This window comes from Lithobates pipiens, unplaced genomic scaffold, assembly GCF_037356315.1.
Source record: "Lithobates pipiens isolate NorthernLeopardFrog02 unplaced genomic scaffold, aLitPip1_a1.2 Scaffold_8, whole genome shotgun sequence".
NCBI lineage: Eukaryota > Metazoa > Chordata > Amphibia > Anura > Ranidae > Lithobates > Lithobates pipiens.
Genome location: NW_027507903.1, coordinates 513,776,487 through 513,800,352, shown reverse-complemented (window position 1 = coordinate 513,800,352; position 23,866 = coordinate 513,776,487). Strand labels below are relative to the sequence as shown.

The 23,866-nt window shown below is 46.0% G+C and overlaps 1 protein-coding gene across 2 annotated transcripts in view; it reads left to right on the top strand.

Annotated features, from left to right (window-relative positions):
• Nucleotides 1-23,866, top strand: part of MPPED1 (metallophosphoesterase domain containing 1) — a 183,024-nt gene that overhangs the window by 52,898 nt on the left and 106,260 nt on the right. For both annotated transcript variants that reach the window (XM_077469393.1, XM_077469392.1), the window contains exon 3: nucleotides 22,778-22,959. In XM_077469393.1, coding sequence (XP_077325519.1) covers nucleotides 22,778-22,959 — 182 coding nt within the window. The remainder of the gene's footprint in view (nucleotides 1-22,777; nucleotides 22,960-23,866) is intronic.

The window sequence follows — 23,866 nt, the reverse complement described above, 5'->3', positions numbered from 1 at the left end:
ACAGGACTAGAAAAAGGAAGTTCAATAGTGAGTAGCCAATAGCTTCCGTCCCCTAGTTGAATCTGAGCATGCGTGAGTTTTTGCGTGTCGAGAATTGCATACACACAAACGGATTTTCAGATAGGAACTTTTTCCGACCGAAAAATTGAGAACATGCTCTCAATCTTTTGCTGCCCGAAATTCGGCCAGCAAAAGTCCGATGGAGCATACACACGAATGCATTTTCCGAGCAAAAGCTCTCATCGGTCTTTTGCTGCCTGAATTTCCGATCCTGTGTACGTGGCATTAGACTAAAACTAAATTGAAATTTGACTTCAAAATTAACATTGGTCTGTAGTGCATGTTCATACCTCAATACAATAATAACATTAGATTTTTCCCTCCAGCAGTATATAATGAGTTTGGAAATTGTAGAGAAATGTTAAATAATGCATTACAATTTAATTACACCTATTAGATGTTAGATGACTAAAATTAGTTTTACTCGACTAAAATGTACTTGAGATTTTAGTCGACTAAAATGTACTGGAGATTTAGTTGACTAAATACGACTAAAACTAAAACAATTGCAGAAGACTGAAATGGGACTAAAACTAAAATGCCATTTTAGTCCTAAGACTAAAACTAAATCGAAATTTGCTGCCAAAATTAACACTGGTATGATCCTTTTATTTTTGCTTAAAAAAACGGGTGACATTGCTACTCTTGGATCATGACCTCTCATTTCTAATTGACAACACTGATTATACATATGTATTGGTTGGCCTGCTGTATCAACAATTGTATTTTCAGTCAGACGACAATATATCCTTAAGTGCCCGTTCACACTACCGCGACTTGTTAGCCGCCTGACAAGTCGCGCTCCGTTCTGTACTATGGAACCGTTCTAATAGGAGCGACTCAATTCGCTCCGACTTAGAAAAAGGTTCCTGTACTATTTTTGGGGCGACTTCAGGCGACTTGCATTGACTTCTATACAGAAGTCATTTTGCAAGTCGCCGCTGAAGTCGTGTGCAGGTCGCGTCTGTGAGTCACGCTGCAAGTCGCGTCGCCCCTGTGTGAACGGGCACGTAATATTAGCAATGGCAATACCGTTATCTCTCCGGTGAGAGATATTTGTACACCATTTCTTTTTATGTGTATGTGATGCAACCTTTTAATAAATAAATAATGTTTAAAAAACAAAACAAAATAAGAGAACATTTGGTGCAGCTAGGAAAGAATAAGTAGGAAAAATTATCGCACTCACAAACATTTAATGAACCACAAGCCCATCGTGGTTGCAATAGGTAATAGTATAAAGGGGTTCAGTATTAGGAATTTTCTCAGGATTGCTCTAGATCATAAAATGTTAAAAGCCGCAATAGTGCATTAAAAGAATCTATTTTAATACATTTGAAAACAATGTTTCCACTCACATGTACCAGAAGCAGTGCATGTCTGTAATCAGCCTCTGATAAGTCCACAACCATGTGTGGCCAGTAGACAGGGTGTACATCAGGTAATTCCCTCTATTCTGGGGAAGCCAGATTGATACAGCTATATGTTCATGAATAAATTGTTACATTTATCTTTTTAAATGCAGCTACGTACCTGAATTTGGATGCAGTTTCATTGTTTGCTGAGCATTTGTGCTCATACATACTACACTATGGTCCCTCTTTGTTGCTCCGGTATGTGAGCTTTATCAATACAGATACCTGAATATCTAGAGGACCTGGAGAGAGAAGTGGAATGTTTAAAAAGGGGACCTCACAAGTTGTAATAGGCTTGGAATGAAAAAAGGGGGACACATTATGGGTCCACTTTCTTGAGATTGTGGACCCCCCCCCCCATAGATCAGCGTAGCTAGCATGACAGCAATTGGTATGATATTTGGGATGAGGCCCTTTTAAGGAGGTGAAAGCAAGGGATTTGGGAAGAACCAATTAGGTGTAAGGGAATTTGCTGGAAGCTATCCTGAGGCTATATAAGGTTAGCAGGTAGGGGAGTTTCCCTCTCTGCCTGTGGATCACCAAGAAGATTGGAGCTCTCCCTACCGTGCTTGCGATGAAATCCCTATTGCGTCAGCTCCTGGAGAAGGCGGGCGGTGCAGGCGGGGAGGCATGGCTTCGCCACTGCCTGGCAATAGACTCTGTACAAGAAGAACAGCTGGAGGGGGGAGGAGGCGGAGACTCAGCAATGTGCAGCGAATAGGCTGGTCTTAATGATGCAGGGTGGAGAGAACAAATGCCCGCCCTGCGCGAACGAACTAGGAGAAGTATCGGCCTAAACTGAGGAAAAAAATAAATTTATACATTTTTGTGGGATATTTATTATAGCAAAAATAAAAAATAATGAATTTTTTTCAAAATTGTAGCTCTTTTTTTGTTTATAGCCCAAAAAATAAAAACCGCAGAGGTGATCAAATAACACCAAAAGAAAGCTCTATTTGTGGGAAAAAAAGGACGTAATTTTTGTATGGGAGCCACGTCGCATGTCGCCGCAGTGCCGAAAGTGGTCTGGTCTTTTGCCAGCAAAATGGTCTGGGGCTTATGTGGTTAAAAACTTGGCATAGCTGTGCGTCCAAAAAAACTGAATATAAATTCATTCTGTGGAATGAGGCAAAATCAAATGTACTCAGGTTAAATTTTCTGCATATTGAAAGTTATTAATTGAAAAAAAAAATGGGGAAAATACTGCCTGTGACCCAGGTGCTGCTCAAGGCTCCACCAAGCCTTCTTATGTAGCAACTGCTTGGAGTGCAGACAAGGACAGAGCTTGTCCCAGCTACAGATACCTAATGGAAAAGGAAAAAGTCCTGGAAGTTGCACATCTCTGCAAAATCCTGTAACCAAACCACACCACCCTCCAACGTGGTTCACTCTGGGCCTGGAGCTTAGTCATGGCTAAGCTCCATAGGTAGACTGAAATTAGGTTTTGCAGAGATGTGTGACTTCCAGGACTTTTCCCTTTTTCATTGGGGAAAATACTTCATTATGGAGCACAGGAACATACTCATTTCATTTGATACTCAGTGCCATGTAGCAGTAACGATAATTTTAATAATAATCATTTAATTATAAATGATATTTAATTTATAATTCAATTTAATTATTATTTAAATGTATGTCATTGTAATACTATGTATATAATGTGCAAATATAAATAATAATAATTATAATTGTTTCCGTTTCACCGTTTTTTTTTTTTCAATGAATACGTTTTAATCTGCAGAGAATACACCCTGAACATGTTTGATTCACACAGAATGAATTTATATGCAGTTTCAATGGACAAATAGCTATGGGAAGTTTTTCAATAAGTACACCCCTAAAATTCTGGTTATGTAACAAATTTGACTATACCTGAAATCTAATAAGAACACGCAGAGAAAGATATTCAAAAAACAATCCCTTAAAAATAAATCAGCAGGAATTTTGCGCAGATCCACAATAAAACTGACACCAATTTAAACTTTAGCAAGTAACATCTCAACTCCATGCTCCCTGCCTGCACAGAGTGCTGAATGCTGCACTTTAAAAATATGTTAAACTTCACCATTGTCAGACTACAAAGGAAAGCGTTCGCCTGACAAGGAGCACATTCCCCTGTGACGCTTCCCTGCTGCTCTGCGATTCTATTGCCTGCGGTCCCAAAGGAGCTAATTATTACCAATGTATATCTATTGTATAAAATAGTGGAGGCAGTGACAGACATGAGAGAAGGTGGCAGCAATGGGAAAATCTGCTTTGCCATGCCTTTTATTTTTGTAATAATTTGTTTCGGATTTTGAGAAGTGTATATTCTTGTAGATGAGATGTCTCTGTCTATTGCAGTATAATGAATGGACAGGCAACCTGTGGCTTTCCAGAGCTACAAGTCCCCACATGCTGTGAGATCGGAGACTTTTCTGTAACAATATAAAGATACAATTATTGTGAAGATTAGGTCTCCTGTCTGCACTTGGTCTTGATCTAACTCACATGTTAGCAGGGCCCCTATTCGCTGCCAGCAATGGTAATGCTGGCTGAGGGCCCCCCCACCATCCTCCTGCAAGAGGATCAAGCTAGACCATAACACACTTGTAACATGGGGGTATTCCTCCATCTTGGGCAAACTAGGCAGCCGCCTAGGGCACACTGCCACCTAGGATGCAGCCAAGGCCAGTTGTTGCTGAGTCCAACCCCCCCCCCCCCCCCCGAGCATCCTGCCCAAATACCCAGTCAGCGTATCTGCTGCCACAGCCGCGCCGCTCAACAACAGTGCAGGATGTGCAGCAATCAGAGCTGTCCCTGAATGTACAGTGACTGAGAGCAGCCACCGCCAGCTGTTCCCAGCACTAGGGATTAGATGCTGGGACCGCCCATGCCCTAGCAATTAATGATGTGCTTACCCCTCCCCCAGGCCCTGGCATTCAGAGGAGGAGATGGAGGAAGTTCCCTAAAATTTCTGATGGTTGCCCTATTCCCCACACATTGCACTGACATTCCACATATCGCTGCAGGATTGGATGATGTTAGCTGGAGACAACGCCATCTTCTACAAGCATCAGCCATGCTGTGAAGAAAAGGTGCCCAGCCAATAAGGTGCCGTGCTGTGCTACACGCAACATCACTTCCTTCTAGTTCCCCAGTCAATCTCCACAAATGTTGGCAAGGAGGTGAAAAGCATCCCAGGCAGGCTGCATTTGCACCTTTTATTTTTTGGGGGGAGGGTGGTGAAAGTAGCTGGTCTTGCCTAGTGTGTAAAATAGTCTAGCACCAGCATTTTTTTTTTTTTTTTTTGCGTTTCTCCCTAAGGAAAGAGGGTTAGGGGGGAAAATGGGGTTAAGTAAAGGGGAAACTAAAATAGTAGGGCAAAGGATTAAAGTAGCTAGTATTTCTAAAGGGAGCGGTAGCTTTTAGTCATCCTCTTTTTGAGCGTAGCACATGATTTGAATAGTAATTGGGAGAGAGTGACAGGGAAAATATGAAATAGGCGCACTGATAAAGCACAGTTTATAATATGTAAATTCATTGATAAGGCACTATGTAGTGTGAAGGGGTTTTTTTTTTTTTTTTTTTTTTTTTTGTTATCTTTTCCGTGTAGAGTTGGATGCAATGGTAGCTTAGCTTGGGCCTATGCTATTTAGCAATTATCTTAAATGGTGGGGACGAGCGAGGCTGAGGGGTGGAAACCTGGGGAGGTCAGGTGTTTCCAGGTAAATCGGGTGAGAGGGGGGAGCGGGGTGGGGCGTCCAGGGTTGTTGCGAGCATGGAAAATCGGGCCACAATAGCGACCCCTAGGGGTGGCCCTGTTGGGCGGGTAGGGGGTGGGGGTAGGGGGGGAGGATGGGTGGGGGGGAGTGGGTGGGTAGTGGGGCTGTGGGGGGCACTTCGGGCGCGCATTGCTGGTACAACGGTATCGGGTGGGGGGGGGCCCGTCGTGGGAGGGCGGGCCCCCTCCTCCCCTTCCCCCCTCCCCCCGCCTGAGATAGAAATTATCAACACTCATGGGTAGTGTACATATTATTTCATGGAATGTGAGGGGGTTGGGTGAACCAAAAAAGAGGGCAGCAGTCATGTTGGAAACAGCGAGGGGGGGCCCCGGTTTGCTTTTTCTCCAAGAGACGCATCTAACCCCCAGCACAGCCCCACTGTTAAACAATCGGAAGTTTTCGGCATACTACCACTCCTTCTATACATCATACTCTAGAGGGGTGAGTGTTTTTGTTAAGAGGTGCACGCAATTCCTGTGTAAGGAGTCCTCTATCGACAAAGAGGGGAGATTTGTTTTCCTATATGGCCAGTTGTGCGGGCAGCATTATATCTTAGCCAATATTTATATACCCCCCCCCCCCTTCAAGTTGGAGGTAATGTTTAAATTACTGTCGTTTTGCCTAGATAAACCGGGTGTCCCATGGATAGTAGCAGGTGATTTTAATGAAACAATGGACTGCCATATGGACAGATTTCCTGCACCAGCGGGGGCTAGAATAGGGCGTTTGCAGGGGTTTGTCTCCGAAATAGGACTAAATGACCTATGGCGAATACGTCATCCCCAAGTAAGGCAGTACTCCTGCTTCTCCAGTACCTATTGCACATTATCAAGAATTGACATGGTGCTGGGGAATAAAGAAGCTGCGGAGGTAGTAAAGGATATAGAATACGGGGCAAGAGGGGTCTCAGACCATTCCCCCCTGTCGCTGACAGTGCTTCTGGGTGCTAGAACAGGTCTAAGGGAGTGGAGGATAAATCCTGGCTGGTTGGTACTAATGGGTGGCTCAGGTCCTTTTCAGGATAAGATAGGGGAATTTCTTCAAATAAACAGGGGCTCAGCCCCTCCTGGTATAGTCTGGGATTCTCTAAAAGCCTATATCAGGGGTACACTAATACAACAAGTCGCAATAATTAAGAAGAAAGCCCAAGAACAGGACCTAGTAATAAGAAACAAAGTAACCCAGGCGGAGCAAGCATATATAGTAGCCCCATCGACTGCCAGCCAGCAGGAATGGTTGGCCAGTCAACAAGTCTATAAAATGGCTCTTCTAAAAAAAGCAGAGAATAAGCGGATATTCCAGCGCCAGCACTACTTTGGCGAAGGAGAGAGGGTGGGTAGAGCCCTCTCCCTTTTGGTCCAAACTAATGGTGCGCCAACAGTAGCTCAGGTAATTAAGACCCCAAAAGGTGACCTCGTTTCTAGCCCCCCTATGATCATGAGGGTATTCCAGGATTACTATAAAAACTTATATAAATCCGCCATCCAGGGACGTGGCAATCTAGCCACTGACTTTTTACTTCAGACAACAATTCCAACATTATCAATAGAGGATAAATTATCCCTCGAGTCACCGCTCACGCTGGAGGAGTTAAAAAATGCAGTGGCTGCAATGCCTAACGATAAATCTCCAGGGCCAGATGGCTTGCCAGTAGAAATCTACAAATGCTATGGGGAGGTGCTATTGCCAGAACTCTTGGCGACATTTAACTATGCATTGGAGGCAGGTGAACTCCCTGCCTCGATGCTAGAGGCCAATATTATCTTAACTCTGAAGGAGGGGAAGGATTCCCAGGAAGCCCCATCATACCGGCCGATATCCCTGCTATGCTCGGATATTAAAATATTAGCCAAGGCATTAGCAACTCGGTTAAACACATATATCCACAAATTAATACACCCAGACCAGTCGGGATTTATCCCGGGTAGGTCAACTAGCGCTAACATCAGAAGAGTCTTCCTCAATATTCAAATACCTAGAGATAATGAGGGACTGGGAGCTATTTTAGCACTAGATGCCACTAAGGCCTTCGACAGCCTGGAATGGGGTTATTTGTGGAATGTGTTAGAGAGGTTCGGCTTTGGCCCCTTATTTATCCAGTGGATAAAACGACTGTATAATAAACCTAGGGCCAAAATCAAGATGGGCACCGAATTCTCTGAAACATTCCAGCTGGAGAGAGGTACAAGACAGGGGTGTCCGCTGTCCCCTCTCCTATTTGTATTGGCCATGGAGCCCCTGGCGGTCCTAGTAAGATCTTGTCCGGACATCCAGGGATTCCGTCGGGGTAGGGAAGAAGAAAAAATTGCTCTATTCGCGGACGATGTCCTGTTTTTTATTGGAAATGTGGACTCTACCCTGAATAGAGTGGTGCAGTTGATGGGAGAGTTTGGCCAACAATCTGGTCTAGAGATCAATTGGGGCAAATCAGCTCTCCTGCCATTGCCTAGACCTGGAGATCAGGGGGCGCTGCCAGTGACTGTAGGTTTGGAGACGGTGACCAAGTTGAAGTACCTGGGTATCTGGATATCTGGCGATGTAAACCAATATCCCAATGAAAATCTAGCTCCATTATTGTTGAAAATGAAGACGAAACTTAATAGATGGTGCAGCCTCCCTCTCTCAGTGGCGGGCCGCTGCAGCCTAATAAAAATGCTTTGGCAGCCTCAAATACTTTATATTTTACACAACTCCCCAATCTGGATTAACCAGAAATGGTTCCAAAGTATAGATTCGCTTATCCGGGACTTAATTTGGAAAAAGAGGCATGCCCGGATAGGGTTACACACGTTGCAGCTACCCATCACGGAGGGAGGGTTAGCCATACCCCACCTGGGGGCATACTTCCTGGCTGCCCAACTCCAGCATTTAGTAGGGGCGGGGCTCCAGGAGGGGGGGTCTACAAACCATAAGCTGTTGTTGCTGGGAACACCCCATAAATTAGTACCTGAAGCTCTAGAGGCTAATTCATTCACCCATAGATGCCCTACTAATACCTTGATGAGGAAAGTATGGCAGCAAGCAAAGCAAAAGTTGGGTTATGTGGGAGTTATTACTTACACCCCCCTATGGCAGAATCGCCACTTGGGCGAATTAAACAAGATAGATAGATCTCTGGAATGGGATAGCCAGGGGATTAATAGATTGGTGCACCTTTATAATGGGAATACAATGAAGTCCTTTGAAGCTATTAGACAGGAATTCAATGTCTCCAATAGGACGTTTTATAAATATTTACAGTTGAGACACGGAATTCAAGCCCAGTACGGGACTCTCGATATCGTGCGCACCGAAATCCCCCAGCTCCAGGATCTAATGGACCGTAGCCAAGCAAAAGGCCAGATTTTGCGGTTATATACAAAGCTCAGAGGAAAAGTTTTGAAAGGCGAAGGTCCAGCTAAAAGTAGGCAGGGCTGGATAGCGGATGTAGGTCCGATATCCCAAGAACAATGGGCTAAGACCCTCGAACAGGGACATCTGGCCTCTATCTCTCCATCCCAACGTGTGTCCCATCTGTTCCTCATATATAGAGTATATTATACCCCCCAAAAACTGTGGAAAATGGGTAGGAAATCTAGTGACGAATGCCCTAGATGTGGGGCACCGGGAGACCTCTTCCATATGGTATGGAAATGCCCAAAATTATATAGCTACTGGCTAGAAATAGTTCTTAAAATAAATAGGGTCTTTAAGTCCACCCTGAAACCCGAGGCCAGGGCTTGTTTGCTGGGGATATTTGAAGAGAATAGAATCCCTCCGCTAATTAAACCATCTGTCCTGAGGTGCCTATATCAGGCCAGGCGGCTGATAGCACTAAATTGGCAAACCAAAAATCCCCCGGTAATTGAACACTGGGTTAATGCAATTAACTCCATGGTATGGTGTGAGAGAGCAATGTTCATAAAGTTAAAGAACCTAAGGAAATTCGGGGTATTATGGAACCCTTGGTTGATAGACATGGGGTTCCCTCCGGAGTGAGATTGTCATGAGGGTGGATCAGCACCCGTTCAACGTGGGGAGGGGGGGGGTGGCTTCCCCCCCCCCCCCCCGGGTGGACTCCCTTTTGGGTGGACCGCGGGGGGGGGGGGGGCTCTCTCCTCCTCTCCTGTTCTTGCCCGCTCAAATATGGATATCTGACTATGATTAAGGCGTTTAGAACTGGCGGTGCGCGCTCGAAGTGGGCTGGGTGGGTGGGTGGCTGGGGAGGGGGGTGGTCGGGGGTTGATAAAAGCATATTGAGGGTTGATACTGCTGTGTAGGCGGGCTATAGCTCCATTATGGTAATATTCAGCCTGCTATGTAAGATGTTTTATACAATCTATAGTACAGTTATTTATATCTGAAAATTTTTCAATAAAAATATATTAAATTAAAAAATAGTCTAGCACCGCCCTTGGCCCGAAGGCCCACCTCCAGAAATAAAGGATTGTCTATACGTTCAGTCTTTAAACTTTTTACTTTAGCCAGGGGCAGACTGACAACTCATGGGGCCCCTGGGCAATAGGAGATTATGGGGCCCCCAGGCAATCAGAGATTATGGGGCCACACAGTATACACAAACACACACACAGTATACACAGACATGTTTCTATTGGCTTAGAAGGTACTGGAGAGATGGGGCAGCTATAATCTCTGGATTTTCAGACCAAAAGGATGTCGGTAAGGGACATTTCAGAGGCAAATATAAAAAAAAGATTTTTACATACTGTCCCTGGTTTTATTGAGGCTGGCAACCCTCATGGGGCCCCCTAGTGGCCCGGGGTCCTCGGGCAGTGCTCGACTGACTTTAGCAATAACAGGGTGCATAGCTTACATCCAAAATGCAGATTTACCCTCACTCTTTTCGTACCTGACATCACCAACACTGCACAGTTCAAATTCATCATGATACTTCATCATGTTCTTCCTGCAGGCTATATCGGGCCTACCCCCAGGGGTTCCCCACAGTGGGTTGCAAACTTAAATGGTAGTATTCTAAACTTACCCTCCACCCATCAACCTCTATCCGAAGCTCTTCCAGCCCTGGATTATAAAGGACTAAGTTAGTCCCACCCAAAATATCCACCCATGGGAGGGGTTTTCTGAAAAGAGATACTATCCCCTGCTTGTACTCGTATGGCCAAATCTATGTGTTTTTCTCTATTTAAAGTTCCTAGAACCGCAGTTTGGTTTTGGGTTTAATGATACCAAATTATGGTTTCAGTACCAGTCTAGCTAGATTGCACTGTGTTCTGCTTGGCCACGGGTGGCGCTGTCATCACTGGCAAGTGTGAGAACACAGTTCAGCTGGGCTCATTGAGTGCCACTTTTCTCGGAACCAGCCCCGTGGGAGTGTCATTCTGCTGTGCATTCTGGGAGAGGGTACTTGAGGTACTGACATCACGTGCTTCTGGGTTCTGGTCCAGAAGAGCTTTCTGTCTGTTTGGTCCTCCTGACCAGCCCCCGAGGCCCTCATAGCCTGGAGTACACATCCATCCAATTCCGATTCTCTGGGCTGGCTATTACGAGGCAAAGTAACTGGAGGGAGGATTCAGAGGTGGTCCAGTGCCCTCTCATCTGTGGAGAGGCCCAGCAACTGAGGAAGCAACCAGGGGAGGGCTCTTCGGGAGAAGGCCACGCTGAAGGCTGGCTTCTCAGAAAGAGCCTGGAGGCTTAGTTAAAAAGACCCCAAGTGAATCTACACTCGTACGGATATCGCCGGACCGGCTGCAAGGTATTGGTATCATATGAGGGCTCTCTAAATTTGTTTATGTCCTTCAGTTTACTACAAGTTTTCTACAACAAGTCTGTGGCAGAAACTTTATTCAAACTTTCCATATGCAAGTCTGTGGCAGAGGCTTTGCTTTATCTGAACACTCTATCGGCTGTTAGGCCTAGTGAGAGGTCTATTTTGTAGCTGTGAGAATCCAGTTGTGAGTGGCTATTCTCTGGATTTCTATAGTGAGAGACTTCCTATTTTGAGTAGTTCCAAGAGTACCTGAACTATCTACCTAAACCCTCTACCCTTATTGAGAGACTGTGTTTTGTCTACTCCTTTTTGCAAATAAAAATCCCAAAAGCAGATCCAGTGTCAGTTTCTGCAATTCTTTGGGCCATCTACCTCGGGAAACCCCTAGACGTACACGAAGTCAAGAAGGTAACGGTAAGCCCAACAAATTCAGCCACTCCTTCGGGGGTCAGTGCTACATCTATATGATGAAAGGCCATAAAGAAAGCTGGCCACATACCTATAGATTTCTTCAGGTGGATGTATCCTTCTGGCTGAGCTATTGTATTCAGCAGGCGGTGCCACCAGCTGTTAGAATACCCAAAAAGTGCCTGCATTATATTGGATGCAGTTGCTGTTCAGCTGACAATTTTGTTGACAGGATCCTTCATCAAAAGTTGATTGAACCGACAGGTTGGTTGTACAGAAATCAATCTGTAGATCAACTTCTGTGTAGCCAGCTTGCCCATACAGATCAAAATTCGACTGATCTCTACTTAACTGGACAAATGTCAATCCATGTACTGTATGGTCCCCTTTAGGGTGTTAATAAAGTTCAGGATGGCATTACTTTCAAAATTAAGCTAAGATCAAAATAATAGAAGGAAGCATCAAAATCAACCTTAGAAAGTACTGCTTCACAGAAAGTCTTGGTAAGTTTCTGTACTATTAGGGTAAGATAGGATGGATATAGGTACTGGTGTAAGGGAGTGGGTCTAGTCTAAATTCCATAAATGCCTTTTGGATATTGATTTGTATTTTTCTGTAGACTTCTGCTACACCCATCTTTTGGCAAGGTGTGAATAACCTTGCATTCGTCCTACTCCACCCCATACTCTCTTAAAAAATGTATTCTGATTTTTTAAATAGATTTTTGCCCTCAAAGTATAGCAAAATATGTTGTTTTTATTCTAATCTGAGACTCACATTGCTGCTGGATTTAGAGTAGGGAGCTACTGATAGCCAGCTTTACTACTGCCCTCTCTATAATATTAAATATAGTGAAAAATCCAGTCAGGTAAAGGTGAGACCCAATTATAATGGCTATACCCGGTGCATGTAGATTTACTTGCAGCTTTACCAGTGCCAATTAAATGCAACCTTACCAGTGCCAATTAAATGCAGCCTGATTAGTGCCAATTAAATGCAGCTATACCAGTGCCCAATGAAATGCAGCCTGATCACACAGCTGCTGGGGCTGGGCTACTGGCCCTGGGGTCTGGCTGCTAGGGCCTGGCTGATGGGGCCAAGGGTCTGGCTGCTGGAGCTGGGCTTCTGGTCCTGGGGTCTGGCTGCTGGGGCTGGGCTGCTGGTTCTGGAGTCTGGCTGCTGGGGCCAGGGGTCTGGCTGCTGGGGCTGGCTGCTGGGGCCAGGGGTCTGGCTGCTGGAGCTGGGCTGATGGTCCTGGAGTCTTGCTGCTGAAGCCAAGGGTCTGGCTGCTGGAGCTGAGCTGCTGGTCCTGGAGTCTAGCTGCTGGGGTTGGAGTCTGGCTGCTGTGGCCAAAGGTCTGGCTGTTAGAGCTGCAGGTGGGCTGCTGGTTCTGGTGTCTGGCTGCTGGGCTGCTGGTCCTGGAGTCTGAGTTTTGAGGCCAGGGGTCTGGCTGCTGGGGCCAAGGGTCTCACTGCTGGAGCTGTGCTGCTAGTCCTGGAGTCTGGTTGTTGGGGCCAGGGGTCTGGCTGCTGGTCCTAGGGTCTGGCTACAGTGGGGCTGGTGAGCCACCCCAGTCAGAGAATTCCTCAGAAGGGGGTGGGCTGAGGCAGAGGGGGGACAGCCCATACTGTTTTCCCCATCCTGCTGCATGGGTACTTTTTTGGAGGTCGGTCCGGCTGATTCAGCAAGGGGGTTGGCAAAGGCAGAGAGAAGACTGTGATCTGCAGGCTGGAGCAATTAAAAGAAAAAAAAGTTCCTGAATGTGGAGAAAGATAGGGTAAAACTAATTTATCTTTTAATTGCTACAGCCTGCAGATCACAGTCTTCTCTCTGCCTCCACCCACCCCCCTCCTTCCCTGCTGAATCGGCTGCAACAACCCCAAAAAAAAAGTACCCATGTAGCATCCAAAGCAGGCTTGGGACAGCAGTATGAGGTGTCCCCCCCTCTGCCTCGCAGTGCCTTTGACACGTACCTGGTGGAGATCGAGCTGGAGAGAGGGCTTCTCTTGCACCTGCTGTATGAAACCCCCGCACAAGGACAGATGTAGTGGTTGGTGCTGGCCGGTCCTTGGCAGGAACCAGATGGCTGAGGAGCGCTGGGCAGGCTCTTAGGATCGGAGCTCCGTGTCGCTGGGTCAGCGGATAGAGGCGTAGCCGGGATGTAAGCCAGGAGGTCATCAACAGTTGGACAGAGCAGGTACCGAGACAAGAGGCAGAGACGGGACACAGGCCGGGTTCAGTACACAGATGGGCAGCAAGGTACAGGAGCATCAGGTAGTAGCAGAGTCAAACACAAGCCAGGATCAGGTAGGCCGGCGGAGGACAAAGAGAAGGTTCAAGTGAAGCCGGGTCAAGACACTGGAAACTGGAACAGATTGGGTAAACAAGCACTAGCTGAAAGACCACTCGGCAAAGTTCATGTGTAAGTTCTCAGTTTAAATAGGTTACTCGGTGCCCATATGTGCACATGTGCATGCGCACATTAGCACGCACCTGTGTGCGTGCATTGACGCGTACCTGTGCGTGCCCGCACATGCGCCAATACAGGTCCTTCTTTGCAGGTGCACGTCTGTTAGCCAGACTTCTCTTACAGCCTTGCATCAGTCTGTCAATCAGCCACAGACAGAGCAGCCATCCTCCATTTGGACGCTCGGGCTGCTCTGTCTGTCTGTGGCTAAGTGACAAACCCAGCCAGAAGATTGCCCTGCGCTTGCGGGTGTCCAGGAGCCGGCAGCCAAATGCAGGAGAATCCCATGGCTCGCCGGAGAATTGAGATGTCTGCCTAGAGTCAGCCCAGCTGGGGAGGAGTTGTTGGGTGAAAGAACTGAGGAGGATGGAGTACTAGGCTGTTGGGGGGCTTGGAGGGAGCTTCCCAGTCTTGGGGGGGGGGGGGGTGACCCTGGGCCTGGGACTTGGGTGCAGGATGGATCCCTTCAAAGTCTCATGAAGGGTCTGAACAGGAGGCACAGGAAAGTCTTCAGGAGGGAACCACTGGTTTGCAGCCAGGAGGGCTGATGAGTAGCATGGTCAGTCGGGAGGACTGGAGAGGCATGCCAGAGGGGACTGAGAGGAAACAGTCAGAGCTGGGTGTGGAGCCAATGAGGATTGCAATGTCATGGACAGTGGAGTCGGGCAGCTGCAGCCAGGAGGGCTGGCAGAGCCGGAATAGGGCTTACTGGGAGCAGTAGCCCACCACAGGACAGCTAGCACTAAAGACTTCTTATTCTATTTTTGTTACACTAAAGGAGACCCGTGATCTCTGCCTGCAAAAGGCAATTGCTGAGGCATGATTGAGTCAGGGTTGAGACTAACCATGTGCTAGCTGTGCCTGGAGTAAAGTGTTGTGCAGGAGAGAGAGAGTAACAGTCTGCAAACAAGAGATGTGCTGGAGGAGATTGGAGTGGCAAAGCTTGTATAGTTGTCCCAACTGATTAATATACAATCAACCAATTGCTTGTTCTACTGGGCATCCCATATATTCCTATCCCTATCCAAGTTCAAATCCCTCAATAAAAATACAAAACAATCACCTGGACTGTTTATTGTCTCAATAGTAATGGGAAGGGAATGCCGGGCTGGGCAGGGTGACAGGTGGGCCACATCACTTAGCAGCCCCCACGGGGATACCGCTACATTTTGGGGCTTGTTTCAAGACCAACTGATCACGTGTGACTGCCAGCCGTTGTCCCTAGCAACCGAGGAAGTGAGCTGGGGAACTGTGTTTGTTCCACCAGTATTGAGGAATTGAACCCTGGGAATGACTTGTGTGCTCTGCCCGTTAGTCACTGCTAAAATAGTGAGTGCCATTGCCCATAGCAATCAGCGGGGATTACAAAGCATTTTCTACCTGCTTACCCAGCTGCTCCAACTAGTGCTGGGACGGACACGTATACTAACCCTGCAATTCAGTGACTTTCGACCATGTGCTGTCACCCGTGGCAACCACGGTGGGCGATCGCGCCCATGGATTACAAAAATGTCCAGCGTTCTGCTAATCCTGGACATCCTTCACTGAATTACAAACATGCCCAGAGCTCTGCAAATACTGGCCATTCTGAACTATTGTTCCAAACTCCTGCATTATTCAGTAAAGTGTGCTTGGAAGTGTCTACTGTTGCCCGGGGTGATTGGGTTAAACCTGCGGTTGGGACTGTGCTGAGACAATGCTCTTCAGTAGGACATTGGCTACAAACTTTATTGTTGCTACCAGCAACCACCGGAAAATCCAGGGGTCATCAGTTCCCAGTTACTCTGGCACAGTCGGTGCCAAGTGACATGCCTGGACAAGTCCTGCTAGCATCAACATGCCCAACTTCAGTTCATTTAACAAGGGGTTACAGCAGCGTGCCCAGGGAGGAGTCTGCCTACAAGTTCCACAGGCGCCAGCCCATCTGGAAGTGAGGGGGCGATGCCACGCCCTGGAGGAGATAAAAAGTTTCCTGCTTGCAGCAGACACCACGATCAGAGGAAGATGGCAGAAGATAGCCGGCTGCTACCCACCTTAACCTGGATGCCTGAAAAGCAGGAGCGGGCACTGGTGGATACCAGTGTCCGACTGGAGCCTCAGAGGGGATTCGCCCTTGCAGTGATGATTGGGACAAAGCAGTTGTGTCTGCTGTGCACAGAGTACCAGATCCTGGCCACGGTGGTCACTGCCTGGGCCCATTGTGGTCATTATGACAAACCGCTGACCCGGATGGCATCTATTCAGCAGGAGCCACACTACTATACTGTGGACCTGCTATCAGGACTTTGCTGTTCGCAGCCATAGAAGTCCCAGAAGGCCGGAGAGGGCCTAGAATCATACCCTAAAGGTGGAGCAGAGTTGCAGCCTAGTGACCCCCCCCCAGTGAAGAGAGAGGAGATCGGAGGAGAGGAGTCTGTCCTGACCTGTGGCCTGGCCAGGGACCTGGTAACCATGAGTACTGCCAAGCAAGACCAGCTAAAGTCCCTGCAGAAATGGCCAACCCTAAGGCCCTTACCATCCTAGTCCAGAGGGAACCAGTGTCAGAGGAAGGTGCGCCTTCAGGTAAACTGGACAGGGAGAGCGAGAGCTGGGTCATTGATTGGGGTTCTCCCAAACTACAAGCCAAATCTGGGTTCCTGGAGAGAATGGCAGAGTGGTTTTCCCCTAGTGAGAGCTCAGAGGAGGAATGGGAAATGGCAGGTTCCCAGGTCCTGGAAGTCCAGCCTGAGAGTGGAGATAGACCAGAGCCAGTGGAGGGACCCCAAAAAGCTGCATGAACCCTGACCAGTAGCAAGCAGCTCTTCTTACGCAGGCCTTCTACCACCCAGACCAGAGCACCCATCTACTGTCAATGTGTAATGTGGGCCCAGGATGCCTGTGGTCTGCCGGGGGAAAGGAAACCCTAGAAAATTACCATGTTTTCCCAATTCCAGCAAGAAGTACAGCCCTGGAGGTAGCCCTGCAGTGGGGCCTGCTATTTCCATATGTCCCTCCCCAGATTATGGACATTGTGAAGAACTCCCAGGGAAGGTGGGAGGATGACCTAATCTGGCACTTTTTGCATGTCCTAAGCCGCTGCGGGTGCCAGAGAGTGAGGTCTGGGCCCATTTTAAATACATTCAGGGTGAATGGCGGCTAGGGAGATCCATCTTTAGAGACTCATTGCCAGGGCAGGTTGGCCCATGTAGAGCTATTCAGTCTCCAGCCAGGAAGAAGGAGGGAACTGAAAGAGGTTGTCTGATCCTCACTTTTACGTTTAAGAGGACTGTGAAGAGCCACAATGCATGTACAAATAGACTGCAGTGGGGTGGCAAAATGTGTCCTTTTTCTCTGATTGCAAGAACAAACCCGATGCAGGAACTTTCCCAATGCAAGGAAATTTGGGTGAGGTTTTTCCCATGTTAACTTTTTCAAGGAGCCTGTTTGTCCGGGGAGGGGCCCCTCCCATCAGGAACTCCGGAAAAGAACTATCCACCCTGTATACATGTTTTTTTCTTCCCTATTGTTTCTGTTAGCAGGTTATAACCCCCTCCTGACAGAATAAGACAGAAAAAAATAATGTGTGTAATATATTGAATTTATTTCTTGAAATTTCTGTTGGTAGGATTCTAACTACCTTCCAACAGAAATCATGTACAGATAGATCTAAAGTGTAGGACATTGTTATTTTTGTTTTATCTTAGGTTCTTCTGGGATGGGATGGCTGGAGACAAGAATTTCCTGCAGGCACATTATCTTTCTCAAGGAAGAGATGCATGCTCTGGCTCAAATGTGTATATGTATGTGCTATTGTTAGCTGCAGTGACCTGTAGTTAGACATGTATTATATTCTCTGTACAGATGTAAATACCTACCAGAAATCTTCATATATTTTTGTACATAATTTATTTGTGCAGTTCCCCATCCATGTTGTTTCCTTTTTCCCCATCCATTTTATCTTATGGGATGCCCTTGCGAGACCAGCTGGATTTTGGGGGGGGGGGGGGGTTTGCATGCAGCACCCTCTACTTAAGTAGGTGCTAGAGTTAGGATTTTTAAGCAGGTACATTTAAGCAGGCCTAGCTGGAAGTTAGGCCTGTTTGTTTTGATCTGTGTGGGCTGGGAGTGGCCTAGAGCAGCAGCTGATGACTCACAAACAGCATCACTCCACTGTCACCTCACTCTTGCTTTTAGAGGATTCTAGAGGGAGAGGAGGAGAAGTGGGGAGGAGCAGTTTAGGGTGTCTCAGGGAGCCCTGACCAATCCCCAACTAGGATTGACAGGGGGCAGGCCTCCTTGAAATACCTAGAGTAAGCCCAGGGCCACCATAGGACAGCTAGCACTAAAGACTTCCTATGCTATTTTTGTTCCACTAAAGGGGATCTGCGATCCCTGCCTGCAAAAAGCAGTTGCTGAGGCCTGACTGAGTCAGAGTTGGGCCTAACCATGTGCTAGCTGTGCCTGGAGTAAAGTGTTGTGTAGGAGAGAGAGAGTAACAGTCTGCAAACAAGAGATGTGCTGGAGGAGACTGGAGTTGCCAAGTATGTATAGTTGTCCCAAATAATTCATATACAATCATCCAATTGCTTGTTCTACTGGGCATCCCATATATTCCTATCCCTATCCAAGTTCAAATCCTTCAATAAAAATACAAAACAATTATATGGACTGTTCATTGTCTCAAAAGTGACTGGGAAATAAATGCCAGGCTGTGCAGGGTGACAGGTGGGCCACATCACTTAGCAGCCCCTACGGGGATACCGCTATGTAATTTTTTATGAATGCTTTACAATATTTCTTACCAAGAGATTCTGCCAGCTTCAGCACGTCCTGTTACAGGCTGACAACACTAAGCCAATTCCTTGCACTTAGCAGCAGTGTGCCATGTACTTTCCTTTAGTTGGGCCATTGGGCTGTCTATCAGGTCTGTACGTCCTGCCTGCCTCCACCGCCAACCAAGAAAGCACCACTGCCAGTAATCGATCAACAGGTTAAAAATAAACAAAAAGCTCTGTGTTAAAGCTAGAGTTAGCAATAGACTGTGCCATATATGTCATTTTGTACTAAGTTCATAGTTCCATTATAACCTCTTTCTATTGAAAAATAAAACATTGCTGTGAATGCTCCAGTCATCCTAACAATCTTAGAGCTGGTTCACACCAGATGCTTTTTAAAATATATCTAGACTGTATGTACAGTAATTGCCATGTATTTCAATGGCCCTAGTTCACACCAGTGTGGTTGGTCTCAGTGCTTTCAACAAAAGTACAACTTGCTGCAGTTTTTTAGTGTCAAAACGCACCTAAAGATATGTAGAAAACCACTGTTATAGAAAACCATTTGAAACCATTTTTCAGGTGTCAAAGTAAAAAAAAAAAAAAGGAAGAAAATGCACTGCAATGCTTGAAAAGACATAAAAACACGTCAAAAACACATCTAAATGTGCATGCAAAAATGCATACCAAATGATGAAATTATGGTGTGAATCAGCCCTTATAGCTTGTTTAAACCTCTGTCACCTTCAATTTTGCTGGACAACTTGGCCTGCATGTAAATGTGGAAAAGAAACACAATAAAAAAACTAACAAATTAAACAATAAAATTACATTCATACACTGAATACTACTATACAGACATACTGAATCAATATATGTTTTAGCTGCATAAAATCACCAAAATTCAACACTTTTCATAAAATTGGGTCTTTATGTTAATTCTGGAAATCTGCAGACTCATTCAAGAGTGATGTAGTGAGTTCTGTTGGCAACGTTCGGATGGGCAATAACTATCAGAGAGTTACCGCTAACTTTCAGGCTATTGGCTACCTGGCTCCTGGGATTTAGTTGGGCTTTGGAGAGTCTACAGGTTTGACTACTAAAAAAACTGGCAGAGCCTTTGAATGCCTTTTTATCTCCTTTCCCTTTTATACAGAGATGGATGTATCTTGGGTAATAAAGTGGCATCCTCCACAAATTAAATCTCTCGAAAAGGAAATGCCAATAGCTGCCAATAAAATATGCAAAACAGGCTTTCTCACTTCACAAGGTAGAAGATGTTCTGTACTGGAGTTATTTTAATCTGTCACATCGAGGGAGTCTGCAGAAGGATTGCAGCTTGAAACAAATATTAATAGCAGACTGAAGCCGTTAGCATGCATTTGTGGCTTTTTATCGCAGCTGCCAATAATAGCGTGTCATTTCTAGGGACTAAGGGACTAGGGTCACATTGGACCTCATTCAACATGCCTTTAGGGCACATTGGGATCACGTTTTGGTCACTTTTATTATAAGATATTTCAGTGTTTATAAATTTAGAAACTGATGATTTATATATTTCTTTATATGTAAGTAACGGTGCTAAAATGTCAAAGTTAAAATCTTTTAAAAGTTGTTTGATACATATTTAAATCTGCAGCTTGAACTCCTGTGAACCTTGAAGATGAGCTGATATACAGTGTCTGCAACCTTCAAACATTGTGCTTAGCTCGGTCTACCCCCCCCTCCCAGCAGTGACTCAGTAGCTCAGTTTGGGTTTAGATTAAAAATTAGAAGGCTGGAAAGATGTCACTAAAGGGAGGTATTTATATGGTGTGGGTGTGCTGAACTCTGCAAAGATTTATTGTAGCATGGTGTATTTCCTCAACATCTTGGAGACCTTAGTGAACATAGAAATGATGTCTCTTCTGTACTCACTCCACTATACAGAGTTATGCTAAAGCTCCTATGTCCAATTAGATAGCTGTCTCCCTGTGACCGCAGGAAGTCATAGCCCTTGTACACATGGCCGGACATTCCGACAACAAAATCCGTCACATTTTGTCTGAAACTTGTGTTGCATACACACGGTCGGAAAATCTGATCGTACATAACGTGATGGCGTTATTTCGTTACGACAGGACTACGTTCTGGCTAGTAGCCAATAGCTTTGGTCTAGGAATTTGATCTGAGCATGCGTGGCACTTTGTCCGATCGGAATTCTCTACACATGATCGGACAAAGTCCGATCGGAACATGTTGTCGGAAAGTTTTATAGCCCAGCTCTAAAACTTTGTCGGTCGGATATTCCGACGGAAACAGTCCGATGGGGCCCACACACAGTCGGATTATCCGACAACACGGTCCGATCGGACATTTTCCGTCAGAATGTCCGACCTTGTGTACAAGGACATAGGGGAACCAAATTCCTCACAACTCTCTTCCCCTTCTGTATTGCTGCTTCGGTTGAGCGCCATCTACAGTAGGGGACACAATCTGCACCTGCCTTCATGTTTATGTCTCATCTTGGGCTTCTTGAGGTCTCCATTACCTGATTTCTATCTTTATCAGGTACAGGCTTTAAGAAGCCAATCATCTATGCCTCCAATTCAATACAGTAACATTTTAAGCACTTGTCTATTTTAACATAGATCTGCAGTCTGTACATGATATTTCTACCACTTAGGTTACCTGAATACATTTACTCTATGTCGCCTGCAATATTGTACAATGGATAATCCCTCTATGTCAAGGGTGCTCAATCTGTGGCCCTCCAGATGTTGCAGAACTAGAAGTGCCATCATGCCTCTGCCTTTGAAAATGTAACTGTCCGCCTTGCAATGCCTCATGGGACCAGTGGTGGCTGGTGCTCAAAATTTTTTGGGGGGGCGCAAACAAACTGGAAAATTCTGAGAAAAAAACCCCATCAATTGCAGCCTCACTGTGCCCATCAAATGCAACCACTGTACCATCAAACAGAGCCACAAAACATAGCCACTGTGCCCATCAAACGCAGCCAATGTGCCCATCAAATGCTGCCACTGTGCCCATCAAATGCCACTGTGCCCATCAAACGTCACTGTGCCCCATCAAATGCTTCCACTGTGCCATCAAATGGTCCCACTGTGCCCATCGAATGCTGCCACTGTGCCCCCTGCCCGCCATCTGCCTGACACTTATCCTGTCTCGTGGGGCAGCGCGTGACGGTGACAGGCAGCGAGCGATGTCCTCAATGTCTTCGTCTCCCATCCTCTCCTTTAATTGGATGCCTGATAGGCATCCAATCACATCGCCTGTCGTTTCAGCCAATCAGGTGATGGGTAACAGACCCAAGCACCTGATTGGCGGAGAGGAGGCTCAGGTTTCTAACACAGCTGAGTGAACTGTGAGCACCAAGCATGGCGTTCGCTTTCTACCTTTTTTTGATGCCTATTAGAGCCTATGGCTCCTGAATAGGGGGTGGCAGCCATGGATAGATTCATGCAATGCATGAATCTATCTATTGGTGATAGGGGGGTGTCTGGAGAGAGGGGGTGGTGCCCATGCGCCCTTATCAATGCAGCGCCACTGCATAGGACTTTTTGCAACAGCTGGAGGGCCACAGGTTGAGCACCAATGCCCTATTTATTCTGTGCATTTCAAACAAAGGGTTTTTGGGGTTCAACACTTCCACTCCATCATGTCTTATAAGATCATGGTAGCTGGGAGGGAGTTAAAGGCATTAGGCCCTGGACTGCAGTTATAGAGATGGACTTGATGTGGACAGGATATTATAGGCTGTCTGTCCTTAGGTGCCCATACGATCCTGTCCACAACACTGTCTCTGTAACTGCAGTCCAAAACCAAATTCCTTCAATTCTCTCCTAGCTACCATTGTCTTAGAAATCCTGATGAATGAGGATTGGGGTGTTTTCAAACCTGAAATGTGTTGGATTTTTTAAATATTAAATAAACTAAGTATGTGACAGATTCATGCTTCTAACACTGCTGGGAAGGAAGCACATCAGAACAGGATCTGCAGCTTCAATATGTCTGAACAGACACAATGGCCTTATATAACTGACTGTCTTCTAACCTGAACAAAAAAAATGTTTTTTGGCAGCATCACTGCTTGTAAACCTTACTATAGGCTTAGTGAGCCTGCTATCCAGGCATGGAGGGATGTGAAGATTCCACTTTACTAAATGCTTTCTCTTTCCCAGGGTGGATCCCGTACCCCATGATGCCCCCAAACCGCCTGGCTACACCCGATTTGTCTGTATTTCTGACACCCACTCAAGAACCGATCTCCTCCAGATGCCATATGGGGATGTTCTAATACACGCTGGAGATTTTACAGAGCTCGGACTGCCTAGTGAAGTGAAAAAATTTAATGACTGGCTGGGTGAGTGGAACCTGGGTATTTATTGCTGCAGTAAGGCAACACTTTCTTCTGGGAAATGAGGTGGTGGGGTTTCTACTAAAAATAGACTGAACTAGAAAGCACCTAGATTGATTGCTGTCAGTGCCAAAGTTGTTCTTGATAGTAAAGGGTCGGGTCACTAAAAATGATACTCTAGCTAAGGGGAGCTTAGTTAGTTGAGACAGTCTCTAATTTCTTATGGGTCTTTGATGCTCCAACAGTGAGAACTCCTTGTGATAACTCCCTTCACTGTTCCTGTTTTGGGTGTTCCTGTACACTTTTGTGTTTTCTAGTTATATTTTCCATGATTAAAAAAATAAATAAAATCCAACATAGATGGTGGCAACCCCTCTCAATTGGCACAGCAGGTGTTTAAATCTAGGAACTCAGCACAGGGATGGTGGGAATCCCTTATAATGGGCACATAAAGTGTACAGGCCCAGGAACTCAGTGTAGGGGTGGTGGGAGCCACTCATAATGGGCACAGCAAGTGTGCAGACCTGGAAATTAAGTGCAGGAATGGTGGGATACCCTCATAAAGGACACAGCAAGTGTGCAGACCTAGGAACTTAATGCAGGGATGGTGGGAGCCCCTCATAATGGACACAACATGTGTGCAGACCCAGGAACTAAATGCAGGGATTGGTTCCAAGGATATAAATTATCTGACCATTATCTGAAAAACCAAACCCTCTCTATTATTTAGCAGCTGTATGCTCACATTACATAAAGCAATATATATATATATATATATATATATATATACATACATATTCCTCTTTCTGTTCCATTAAATACACTTTGAACATGTGGGAAGATTATTGGTATAAAACATTAAGATATAAGTAAATCATTTTTCATTAAAAAAATCTGCCCATGAAACAGTTTT